This window comes from Vulpes vulpes, chromosome 10 (assembly GCF_048418805.1).
Source record: "Vulpes vulpes isolate BD-2025 chromosome 10, VulVul3, whole genome shotgun sequence".
Lineage (NCBI taxonomy): Eukaryota > Metazoa > Chordata > Mammalia > Carnivora > Canidae > Vulpes > Vulpes vulpes.
In genome coordinates, this window is record NC_132789.1 from 25,055,283 (window position 1) to 25,067,930 (window position 12,648).

A 12,648-nucleotide genomic window follows, 5' to 3' on the forward strand; every position below is an offset into this window, starting at 1 on the left:
GTGTAGGTGAGGAAGTAGAGAAATGAAGAACTTAGCATGAGAGCATGTAAACATACACAAATGCTTCTGAAAATAATTTTGACATTACCTAGTAAAGTTGAAAGGGGTATTACCTGTATGATTCAACAAGTCTCCTCCAAAGATAATGTATGCAACAGAGAGGACATAAACAAGAATGTCCACAGCTGTACTGTAATAGCAAAAAAACTAGAAACAACCCAAATGCCAGTCACAGAGACCTGGATAAAAGAATTATATGTTCCATTGTAGGGTGATTCATTGTTCATTACCTTATAATATTCATCTGTGATAGAACACCATATGGTAGTGAACATTAATAAATTACAGCTATATCTAACAACATGGACTTCTGGAACAATATCAAAAAGAAATAGCAAGTTGCAAAATAGTAAATGTGATGTCTACTAGAGTTCAAAAACATGCAAAACAAAACAATTATTTAGGAATACAAACTGAAGTGGTAAAAGTTTCTAAAGAGCAAAAAACGGGGACACCTGGGGGCTCAGCGGTTGAGCGTCTGCCTTTGGCTCAGGGCATGATTCCAGGTCTGGGGATGGATTCCTGCTTTGAGCTTCCTGCGGGGAGCCTGCTTCTCCCTCTGCCTAGGTCTCTGCCTCTCTCTGTGTCTCTCATGAATAAACAAAAATAAAAATTTTTAAAAAAGCAAAAACAAATATGTACATCAAATTCAGGATGGTGGTTACTGTTGGGCAAGGAGGAAGGGGGAGAGGACCTAGGAGAGGCACACAGATTTATAAGGTAAGTATATTGCTTTTCAAAAAACAAGATGATAGGTGTACACTGCATATTCTTTCCATATATTTTATACAGTATTCTTTTGTAGCAACACAATGTCTAATAAAAATGACTGCTAAAACAGCTTAAAGGAAAAAAAACTCATTGTTTGACAGTTGAGGTTGTATGTCTGACAATTATGTGCCCCCCAAGCCACGTTTCAGTCTATGTAACCAACATGCCCTAGTACTCCACTCAGGTAAGACCGGCAGCCACAGCTCCATCCCTGAAGCCCCAACATTAACGAGACAGAAACTCTTTCCACACCTTAAAGGGCCATTCACCAAAACCATCAGCTAATATTCTGCTCAACTCTAACTTGTGGATTTGCATCTCTTCAGAAACAAGACCCAGAGAATTATTCACCATTGTTTCATCCATTTCAGAAGTTCTAGCCAAAGCAAAATGACAGGGCACCCGGGTGGCTCAGGCAGTTAAGCTTCAGATTCTTTTCTTTTTTCTTTCTTTTTTTTTTTTTTTTAAAGATTTTATTTATTTGAGAGAGAGAGTGAGAGCACAAGTTGGAGGGAGGGGGAGAGGGAGAAGCAGGCTCTTGGCTGAGGAGAGAGCCCAACATGGAGCTCAATCCCAGAACCCCAGGATCGTGACCGGAGCGAAAGGCAGCAGCTTAAATGACTAAGCCACCCAGGTGCCCCAAGCTTCAGACTCTTGGTTTTGGCTCAGGTCATGATCTCAGGCCGTGATATCAAGCCCTGCCAATGGTCTCCAGGTGCGGCCTGCTTATGATTATCTTAATCTTCCTCTGCCCCACCCCACTTGCACACTCTTAAAAAAAAAAGTATTAAAAAAATTTTTTAATAAAGTAAAATGGCAAATTGGTGCACTGGCAAATTTGCATCTGTAAAAGAGTTGTTTTTTTTTTTTTTTTGAGTTTATTTTTTTAAAACTACCAGAGTTCACAACAGAAAATAAATTATTTTAGTGTTTGCCTTTTTCTCTATTATTAATAATCAGGAACAGAGATGGAAAAAATATCCCATTCACAGTATTGACAAAAACCATTACACACTTAAAAATAAATGAGAAAGTATTAAAATTGTATGAAGAAATTATAAAATCTTATTGTAGGACGAAAGTCAAACAAATGAAAAATCATTTTGTATCCTCTGGGGAGATTTAAGGTAATAAAAATGTCAAGTCTCCTATAACTTCATCTAAATTTAATGCAGTTATAATTTAAGTCACAATGGAACTTTTTTCTTTGGCGAGGATGGGGAAAATTAGGTAACATGATTTTAAGTTTCACTTAGAATAAATTCTAAGAATAGCCTGACAAAGTATTAAAAAAAAAAAAAAAAGTGAGGGAGGCTGATCCATCTAAACTCCTGGTGTCCAAAATTCTAGTTTCAGCTGGGCCCGCACCCCTCACATCAGAATTACTGGTCCAGCTGCTATCAGGCTGTTTCCAATGACACGCCCCAGGGGCACCTAAATGGGCCAAGGTTGTGAGACGCAGGAGAGGCCCAGGGGCCGGCAAACAGGCCAGACCTTGGCGGAGCATCACTGAAGGCGGCTATTTGAAGACGTAAAACATGCCGCTTCCTTTCCAGGGCCTGTATCGTGCAGATATAAACGCGCTACACCACAAAGTCCTCTTCAAAATACTTTCTGTAGTTGCAAAACCAAAAACCAAAAAACACACCAAAAAATAAAAAAACCCCAAACAGCTGAAAACCGGGGGAAAAAAAATTTTTTTTTAATCTCACACTTGGATTTAATATGCAGACGCCAAAAGAAGAAAAAAAAAGCGACACCCACTTTCCCGCGGGGGGTGTGGCGGCCGCCCCCGCTCCCGGCCCCGGGGGTTCCCGCGCGGAGGGGCCACCGCCCCCACCTCCGGACTCCGCGGCCGGTCCCCGCGCAGCTCGGGTCGGTCCCGGCGCTTCCTCCGCCTCCCGTCCCCGGCCCGAGCCCACCGGCTCGTCGCGCTCGGGGCACGCACAGGGCAGGGGCGCGGCCCACGTGCCGTCCCGCGGCACCGCGCAGGCGCCGTTGTGCTCCCGCCTCGCGGGCTGGAGAAGCGGCCTAGGGGGCGCGCTCGGCCGCCGCGACCGTTGGCAGGTCGGGAGAGGGCCGGCGCCCGGGGGCGCTGCGGCGGGATCTCGGCCGCTCCCGGGCCAGGTGAGGACTTGGAGCCAGTCCTCCAGCCGTGTTGTACGGTGGTGATAAACGAGGTAGAGTAAGAAACTCCCAACTCCCTCCCTGTTAGTTCTCCCCCGGCAGCGCCCGCACCGGTGACAGCCCCCTGGGGAGAGGAGTGAGCGCCCAGGGCCTCGCTAGAGGAGCCTAACGGGGGGGGGGGGGGGGGGGGGGACGGCAAATCCGGGGCGGGGGCATCACCGCTGGCCACGGCTTCCCAACCAACCGCCAGTCCCACGGAAGCATCTCAGCGGAGTCCACAGCGGGAGGGGGAAGACCTCCTTCTCTCTGCGCCCCAGTGGGGCGCGCTCCTTCTCTCTGCGCCCTAGTGGGGCGCGCTCCTCCGCTCCCCATGGCTGCCTGTGCTGGGAATGCCAGGAGGTACCGTGAGCAACCTCCAGGCCAGGCCTGAAGGAGGCCGGATGGAAGCCCTGCCCCTTCTCATCCACAAGGTTAGGAGGCCGTGAGGATGGCTCTGGGGCAACTCCCCAGGCGGCCCATTGAGGAAGCAGTGAAATGCTTACAGGTAGCACATAGGGACCAGTGTATCTTGGACACAAAAATTCAGGGTTGAGGCAACAAGAGGTCAGGACCTTCATTCCAACTTCAATCAGACCAGCCCCAGAATAGTGGCTATCTATATGCACCCCTGGGCAAATTTCAGGTGAAGAACCAACCTCATGGCATAAATGAGCCAAGATGGGCAGTGATTTGTCTGAGGCTTTGTGAGCTGGAAGGAAATTTCTACAAGACCCACCAAGAGCACTAGTTAGGCCAGGCACATTCCAAGTTCCTGGATGAAAAAGGCAAGGGGCAGAGGCTGCTCAATATTTTGGTCCAATGCAGAGTGAGATGTTCCTTGCCAGGCCCTTCCTCTGTCCAGTCTGTCTTGCTCATTATGGAGAGAGTGACCCCATTAGTGCTGAGAACAGAAGGAACAATCCGAGGCCTCAAACAGGGTAGCGGAGAAAGCACGATCCCTTAGAGCTTTGCCTCCCTTGGCCAAAGGGAGGCAGTGGAATTCTGAGGATGTTTCAGGCACCTTAGCAACCACCCACCAACAGGCCCCCTTATAGCCTTGACCAGCTAGAGAACAACATTCCAACAGGGACAAGTAGCCAGGACCCACTGCCTACTCGGCAAGCCTGTATTCTACATAAATGGCAAAGAAATCTGAGCTCTATCAGTCTTAGAGCTATGAACTCCTGGCTACCTCTGCTTGAACCACAGGTCTGAAAGGCAGTCATGTAAACATGGGGACCCAACAAGAGTCAAGTAGTGTCAGATAGATGTAATGAAGGAACACCAAGTTTTTCTCAGCCTATTAACTCATACCTTCCTTGAGTAAAACATGTCAAACCTCTGTCCCTACCTACTAATACAGTATTGATCCTAAAGTGAGCTTTACAATCCTAAGTCTATGGGACCATTAGGGCCTGGTGAAATCTTCACAAGGTGAAGATTTTCTGGAGGACTTCACCCTCTTGGTTTTCAGATTATACTTTTGTAAACACTTTTATAAAGTCCCTAATCCAAAATCAAAACTGCCGCCCTGCATCAGAGACACAAATGGCCAATGAAGGTCTCAATCTTATTTAAGTTAGTTCAAACCAACTCAAAAGTACATCAGTTTCCACCTTTTAGATTAGTACACAGGATGGAAGAGACTGCATACTGACAAGTGTGGTGGGGTGAAATACACTGCTGGCAAGAGTTAAAGTTGGAGGTCTTTTCTGGACCATCTTAATATTTTTAATATTAATACCTACCATTTGACACAGCCATTTCTCTTTGGAGTTTACCATACATACATACATACATATCTGAGTCAATAATACACACACACACCACATTCATCAGGGCATTTTTAGTAAATGTTAACCCAAATGTTTTTAAGTAGGAGACTCTTAATGGTACATCCAAGACAATGAAATGCTATGGGTTTTGCAGAAGAAAAAAGTAGACCCATATTGGCTATTCTGAAACAGGTTCCAAGATACATTGTGGGAAACAGGCAGAAACTGAACAGAGTGGATGTGTGGACAAGTATGGATATTATTCTCAGGGAGAAAATAGGGGTCAAGGGTGAAAGGGCGTCTTGCTTTTCAGGCTTTCCAGCCTTTCTGTACTGTTTGAATTCTTACGGTATGCTGTGTCACTTAAAACCAAAGAAAGTCCCCATTGCTCCTCTGTATTCACCTGTTTTGCTGCCACTGTGCTAGGGACCCTTGGGCCACAGACCAGCCAGACCACTCCCTCCTCCCAAGTCCTCAGACAATTTCAGGCAGTTTATCTCCCAACCAGAATGGCAGGAGCTCTGCCTGGGACACAGGCTGCATTCAGTACAGCTGTGACTGGATTTAAACAAAATGGATACACCGAAGTTCAAGCTAAAACATCTTAAGAAATTGAGCATTTGTTTCTGTGGTAAGGAGGGTGGATACAGAAAAAGGAAGATCGTGATGAAGAAATATCTGAAATCCATTTAAAGCCACAGTGGTAGAAAGAATGAAGTAGAAAGAAGGTGCTAGATTTTACTAACAGAAGAAAACAGACTGAGTTCAGGAGTCTCACCAGCAAAAGTTTTATAGTATTGCATTTTGATTACAGGTGTGTAAATAAAAAAGGTGGGTATTACACCCTCTGATAAAAATGCAGAACCAACTTCCTTTTAGATTCAAACAATAGGTTTGGGGACAAACATGAACCACATGCTGCCTGGGATGAAGAGAGTGAGCTGGAAGGAGAGTAATCACCAGCTCAAGAAACCCCGAGGTTCAGAGAATCTTCCAGAGGAAGAGGCCAAGTTCTGAGTGGTATGTCCCCAAATAACCCTCCTCCAGGGATGTGGTTTGGGGAAGCCCCAAACCCACAAGTTGCAGGTGCTTCTGGGCACACAAGTGGGTAAAGACTTCCCTCATCAGCACCTCCCAGTCTCCTGCAGAGGCCACGGAGTGGCATGTGGGCCATGATGACCTGAGGTGGATAGATGGCAGAAACACACCCAGAAAGGTTTGAATCCCAGACTAGCGGTACCAGGCCACAGTTCTTGTGCCTCTAGAAAACCCAAAGTCCCCAAATAAAGAGGAGAGAAGACAGTTGGGGAAAATCAAACCAGAATTTTTCCAGTGACTAAAGAGAAACTCAGCAACTCTTGCCTTTGTCTTTGACCCTGAGAAGTCACTTGAGGGACACAGCTGAATGACGCTGTGACTAGATGGGAGGGAAGGCATGGTGTGCTTTCTAAAAAGCTGCCTCTGGAGTCCCTGTGGCTCAGTGACCCCTTTTCCTGTCTAGCCCAGAGCAGGGACTGGTGGGGCCAGGCGGGGGGAAACTGTAAAAGCAGCAGCAGCAGCAGGCTCTCCAGGTCAGCCGGCACCATCTGGGCAGCGTGCTCCCTCCAGACCCTGTCAAACCCACCGGCAGAGGTCACCACCAGATCAGTACCAGGGGCACTGTCACAAAGGTTTTCAAAAAGAATCCTTTGGAATTCAAACATTCATTCAGGGTACAGCCCACTAGAGTCAGATCTACTACTCCACCTGGACTCAGATTTTTGGGGTGGAAAACCTCACTATCCATGCATGGTTAACTGAGGAAATCACTGCCACAGAGAGAACTTGAGTGATGGATGGTGAGGTCGAACTGGAGGTCATGTCCTGGACCTGAGATGGGAGCTGCTCAGCACTGAGCCTCTATCCTGACCCACTGCCTCCAGGGGTCCCCTAGATCAGAGCCTCTAGGAAAAGTACCACTCTGGAAGGCTTGTTCCCTCCCCTACCCCTCAGATTTCAACATTGTTCATCCTCTAGAAGAGACCAGCCCTGCCCCTGGAGCCTCTCCGACTTATAGATGACACTGGGTTTACCACATCTTTGGGACCCAGGAGCCAAGAGAAGGAGCTTGGCATCCCGGTTCTCTGTCCTTTGCCCAGGAGTCACCAAAAGAAAAATGTATGGTCTCACAGCAGGCGCAGCATCTTATTTCTTTTAAAAAATAAATATTTATAAACTTAGGGAGGAAGATTCAAAGAATCAGAGTATTTTTCCCTCCAAAAGCACAAATGTCTCATGTGAGTCAAACCAAGGTAAGTCCACCACCCATGAACAAAACACCACCCCCCAAGAACTCTGCCTTGAAGGGCAGAGGAGCTGATTTTTGTCTTGAGCCCCTTAGTCCCCCTTGGTGATCAGGTCCTCGATGTAGGCATCCAGCTCATCATCTGTGTTGATGTCTATGTCCTGGAATAGAAGAAAGCAGTCAGGTGGGGGCCAGAAGGCAGAAGGGGGGGCCCACCTCCCCATCCTTCTTGCAGGCAATGGAGCCTGAGCCCAGAGTCCCCTCCTCTCCCCCCCCCCGGCTGTCAAGGCCTGTCCCACCTTGATCCTTCTCCCCCTTCCCATCCTCAATACACAGATGACGCCCAGATTTCTTGCTCCTGCCCTGCTCCTGCCCTGTGTGCCCCAGGATCCTGGGTGCCTTAGATGTGTTGCAGGCTTCTCAGACTCAGTACACTCAAAACAGCCCAACTGCACCACCCCACCCCAGGCTGTGCCCATCTCAATATAGGCCACCACCTTCCCTCACCCAGGGACTCAAGACAAATCAGAAGAATCACCCCTGTTTCCTTCCTCCCCCCCCCCCCCCCCCCCCCCCCCGCAAATATTACAAATCTGCCTTTCACATGGTCACCAAGATTCAGGCCATCAAAATCTCTCATTCAGATAAGTATGGGAACCTCCTCACCCAAGTCCTGGATTCTAACTTCCACCCCACTCCAGGAATTCCTATAACCAACCAACTAAATGTCTTAATCTGCAAACAGGATTGGGCCATACCCCTCCAGGGACAGCTCACCTCATACAGGCCCTGCCTCTTCTATTGCCTGCAACTCCCTGCCTTGAGCCTTAGGTCCTACCCTTTCCTCTGCCCAAAGCACTCACATCTTGTATGTGACTGATTCTACTCTCAGCTCAAATATCCCCTTCTCAGGCCACCGCTGAACACCCTAAGTGGCCTCTGTGTCTTCCTTCTCTTACATGAAGTGTTTTCTTCATAGAACTTCCTGCCATCAATAATTTTGTGTCCTTCACCAGTCTGTTGGGCCATGAGTGTAGGGCCATGAGTGTTGGGCCATATCTTGCCTATCTGGTTCACCCAATATCCCACAGGAAACAAAGCAAGTCCACAATTTTGACTGCCTGGATGAAGGACTGAGACCCTAAAGGGGTACTCCTTACAATCCCAATCTGGGCGTCATCTGGAAAAGTGAGAATTTCTGTTTTATGGCTCGGAGGATTCTCAAACCAGGTTGTAAATGAGAAGATCTAAACAAGGGCAAAAATCTGATACCGTGGGTCTGGCTGGGATGAGGCCCAGGCAGCCGCACCACCTCCAGCCCTCCTGGTCAGGATGCTGTGCAGCCAGGGTTGGAACCACAGATTCCTGTGAGTGGGGAGAAGGGAGCAGGAGGTGCCCAGGCCCCCCTCCCTGAGACACCAGGTGGTCCAGCTGCAATGAGAGGGCTGCCTGGCTCACCTCCTGCACCTTTTGCAGGAGCGCCACGATGTTGGTCCTCAGCTTCTGCAGCTTCTCCTCTGTCTCTCGGAGCTTTCTCTCAGAAGTGCGCAGGCTCTCCTCGGAGGCCTTGGCCCGTGAGTCAGCACGGCTCTGGTAGGAATGGCACAGATTCTGGAGTCCCACTTCATACTGCTTGAAGTACTCTTTCTGTAGGGAGGGAACCCAGAGGGTAAGTGCATGAGCTTACAGGGGTCCCCAGGGCCTCTCTAGATGGGCTCCAGTATCCCTATGCAACTGGCTCAGTGTGAAGGGATGTCACAGACAAGGGATAAATAGGCTCTCCAGCTCCAAAGTGGAAAAACCTGATGCCCATCTCATGAGGTTGCCATGAAGAAAGAGATGGGATCACCTATGTGAACCCTTCAGCCCTTGACAGCAAGCGATTAGTAAATGTGAGGGATGATTCTTCCATTGCAGTTGGCACGAAAAGGACAAGTCCCTCTCCCAGCTCAATCACATGTTTCTAACTTCACCACAGTCCTTTTGGCAGCCCATCCTAAGTCACACCTCACAATGTCAGAAGCAGAAGTTCTCTTCCAGAAATATTTATCAAGCACCCACCAACAGTGGATACCTCCAGATTTGTGCAGTATACTAATAAGCAACATTAGAATTTTTACTGTCTTTCCTAAGTACCTGAAATTTCCAAGGTGTGGAGTACTGATGTTAACTAGCAGTTTATCAAGGCATGAAGCTTTTCAAACTTCTAAAAGCTAGGACAGTTGCTTCAAAAGAAATGTTACATGGAACCTAATTGTAAAAAAAATCTGTGCAGTATCTGTTTATTTTCAAAACTCAAACTTACAACATCATTTACTCATAAGTTACCCTTGAGAATAACACCATTCTGATGAAAATGAATGGTCCTAGCTGACCACTGTAGTCTTATCAACTCGTGGGTTTATATGCTTTTATAAAGATGTATGAGCTACCTGACATTGAGGGCTCCTGACTGCTGTTTTTAAAAAGTGTTACTGGCAAGTACTTAACTGTGTCATTTACCTTACAATTTAGAGTATTATCCTATTAAACCAGAATGGCAAGAGAAATTTGAAGTTTTCCATTAAAAATAATTACCCCGGTAGCACAAAGTGTTTAGGCAGACTCCAAAATATTAAAACTCAGTATGTCTTGAGCCTATGATTTGAGTTAGTTTTAACTCTTCATTTATTATAAATTTGTACAGTTATAATACTTTTTAAAAACATATATGTTTAAATCTAGTATTTGTAGGACTCCTGAGGACTTTATGAAACTCCCATCCAGGATGATGGCAAAAAGGATGATCTTACACAGACTGACAAGAACATAATGAACATTAGAAATCTCTGTCTGTTGTGTCCCTGACGTTAAAAAAATTAGTTTAAAAAAAAAAAATTAGTTTAGACCTTACAGTCAGCAGACTATAAACTTGATGCATTGGTGGTATACTTCCTTTTACAAGCATAAGGTAGCTAATAGACTCTTTTATTAGCTCAGATGCTAACAAAAGCTCAGATGCTCCTGGCTGACTGTGTTTTTGGTCTGAACAGTGAAGATCCCAGTGGACCCAGGCTTTGCTCTGAGTCTGGCAACAACTTTAAACCACAAGCAACAAATTTGACAAGAGGATGCCAGGCCACCTACCTAAGCATCCTAATTAGTGGATTGTTCATGGGATTTGCAGAGAGCAGCTGCAGCCTCAACAAAGGCCAGAGCTGAGACACAGAGCTTTCTGAGGAAGCTTTCTGATGAGCTCTGCCATCCTCTAGCTTCCTCAGCCTGCACCTGCCCTCTCCTCTCATGGGAAGCAAGGCAGTACTGGAAGAAGGGCAAGCCCCATGTCCTAAAGTAGTAGTACCTGGATTCAAATCTGGGTTCTATCACAACAGATTCTTCACCTGAGCCTCAGTTTCTTCAACTCCTAATACTTCCTTTTTTTCTTTTTAGTAGAATGAAGATTAAAAGCCCTATCTCTTCCTCTTTAGTAGAATGAAGATTAAAAGCCCTCCTCTTCCTCTCACACAGCTGCCACACAAGGGCCCAATATCTACAGTTTCAATTCTAGTTCTGTTCTCTAGAAACTCTTCCCTAGAAAACTTAAGCTATTCCAAACAAACATATCTGTCCCACTTGAGGAAGACAACTCCCAGATTCCATCTGCAGCCCTAACCGTCCCACCCCTCCAAGTGCCCCATCCCCGATCTCGACCTGCACACTGAACATCACCAGAAATGCAGATGGCCAGTGTTCCCAGCCCAACACAAATCACAATTTATCACCGCTCTTAACCCACCGTTTTCTCTCCCAGTTAATAGCTTTGTCATCACTTCCCACAGGCCTGAGACACAAAGAAGTACATGGCCTCTGCCTCCTCCCCCATCATTTGCCTCCAGTCAACCATCTCTGACATGGCCCTTTCACCCACCAGTCCACTCCCACCACTCTAACTCAAGTTCCCATTCCCTCATCTCTGACCCTTCACAACTCAACTGGCCCTCTTGCCCCGGCATCTTCCATCCACCCATCTCACTCAAACCTACTGCCATGAGAGCTATCCTCTTAGGGCAGGGTCAGCAGACTAGAGCCCCAGGCCCAATCAGCCTACCACCTCTTTTTGTAAATAGAACTTTACTACAGAACAGCCACATCCATTCCTTTACAAATGATCTACTGCAGTGTCATAGTGTTTAGCTGCCACAGAGCTGAAAATATTTGCTAACTGGCCCTCTAGAGAAAAAGTTTGTTTTTCTGCCCTAGACCAGGTTCAGAATGACAATTCCCCTGGCTCAAAACTTTTGCTGGCCCTCCATTTTATACAAGGTTTAAACCACTAAGCCCCAAAGATCAGACATTCAAAAAGTACCATATCTTGACTCTCAGGGCCCTCTTCTTCCCTAAATGCTCACCACATAGCCTGCTGCCTTGCCCTGGGAACTTTCATCCCTCTGACCCCCTGCTCACAAAGTCGCCCTGCCTCAAATCTTCCCTGTCACTTACACAGGCACTTGCAGAGACCCACATCTTCAGACTGCTGCTCCCTCCCCAAGGCTGCCATAGCCCAACTGCTTCCATGGCACTTACTGCTCTCAGTCTCATGTCCAGCTACCTACTAAAAATTCAGTCTCTACTGAATCATAAGGCACTTGGGAGGCAGGATTCTCTACTGCTGCTCATTAAGAGATCCAGCACAGGGCCTATGCCACTTTAGCATAGTAACACCCAGTGCTTACAAAATAACACTACCCACATCTCTACCTCACTGTAAGAGTCAAGTTTTAGGCACTTTAAGTCTAAGTTCTTCACTGTTGCCTGGGACAAGTTTACTCCCTCTGCTGGGGCGGAGGAAAACAGATACACTCTAGGAAATGTCAAACCAGGCCTGCTGTCCTTAAGTGAGGACTCAGCCCCAGCATCTTATGGAACGGTGTGGTTGGCTTCTGCATACTACAATCATAGCCAGCTATGGCACTTTTTTCTACATGTTTTCTATTTCTCTCAGCAAAAGAGAGGCTGTGAGGGGGCATAGGGGAGGTGGGCAGCAAAATGGTGGGGGTGGGGGGGAATGACACAAGAGCTGGCAATCACAATAAACATGAAGCTGAGGGGCCATGCAGAATAAAAATAAAAGGCTAAACTCACCAAAGGAAATGATATTAGCTCATCTGAATTCATAGCACTCAGCTCCTTCTTGGAGATGGGGAAACTAGGAGGCAGGAAGTACCGTAAACAATTCCTAAAGAAAGAAGGTAGGAAGAGGAATTCAGAATAGCAAGAAGAAGGTAGAGAGCCAGAGTTAGCCTGACTGGGAAGACACATGTACCGGAGGATCTGGACGAGCAGGTCAATGGTCTCATGGTTGGTGCTCGGGGCAGTGGTGTCAGGCTCTATGCGGATGCAGTCAGAAGTAGAGGGCTCTGCCGTGGCTACAGCCTGCTGGGCTGCTGCCGCTGGCGGCACCAGTGGTGCCGCCACCGCTGCCTCCTCCTCCTCCTCCTCCCCACCCTCCTGCTGCGTGTCAGGGCTCTGGTACTCCGGAGAAGGGGGCTTCATCAGCCGCACATCCTCACTGCCTTTCTCCACCCTAGGAGGCACAAAGCACTTGTCATGTAT

The 12,648-nt window shown here is 47.3% G+C and overlaps 1 protein-coding gene across 8 annotated transcripts in view; it reads right to left on the reverse strand.

The window, feature by feature from the left end:
• Positions 1-5,536: 5,536 nt before the first annotated feature.
• MORC2 (MORC family CW-type zinc finger 2) overlaps positions 5,537-12,648 on the reverse strand; it is a 42,672-nt gene continuing 35,560 nt past the window's right edge. For 2 of the 8 annotated variants that reach the window (XM_025985899.2, XM_025985902.2), the window contains exons 23-27: positions 12,359-12,619; positions 12,178-12,271; positions 8,515-8,703; positions 8,329-8,421; positions 5,537-7,217 (exon numbers count right to left, since the gene is read on the reverse strand). In XM_025985899.2, coding sequence (XP_025841684.1) covers positions 7,149-7,217; positions 8,329-8,421; positions 8,515-8,703; positions 12,178-12,271; positions 12,359-12,619 — 706 coding nt within the window. In that variant the 3' untranslated portion in view covers positions 5,537-7,148. The remainder of the gene's footprint in view (positions 7,218-8,328; positions 8,422-8,514; positions 8,704-12,177; positions 12,272-12,358; positions 12,620-12,648) is intronic. The other 6 variants (XM_025985900.2, XM_072723174.1, XM_025985901.2 and 3 more) reach the window with 4 other exon arrangements.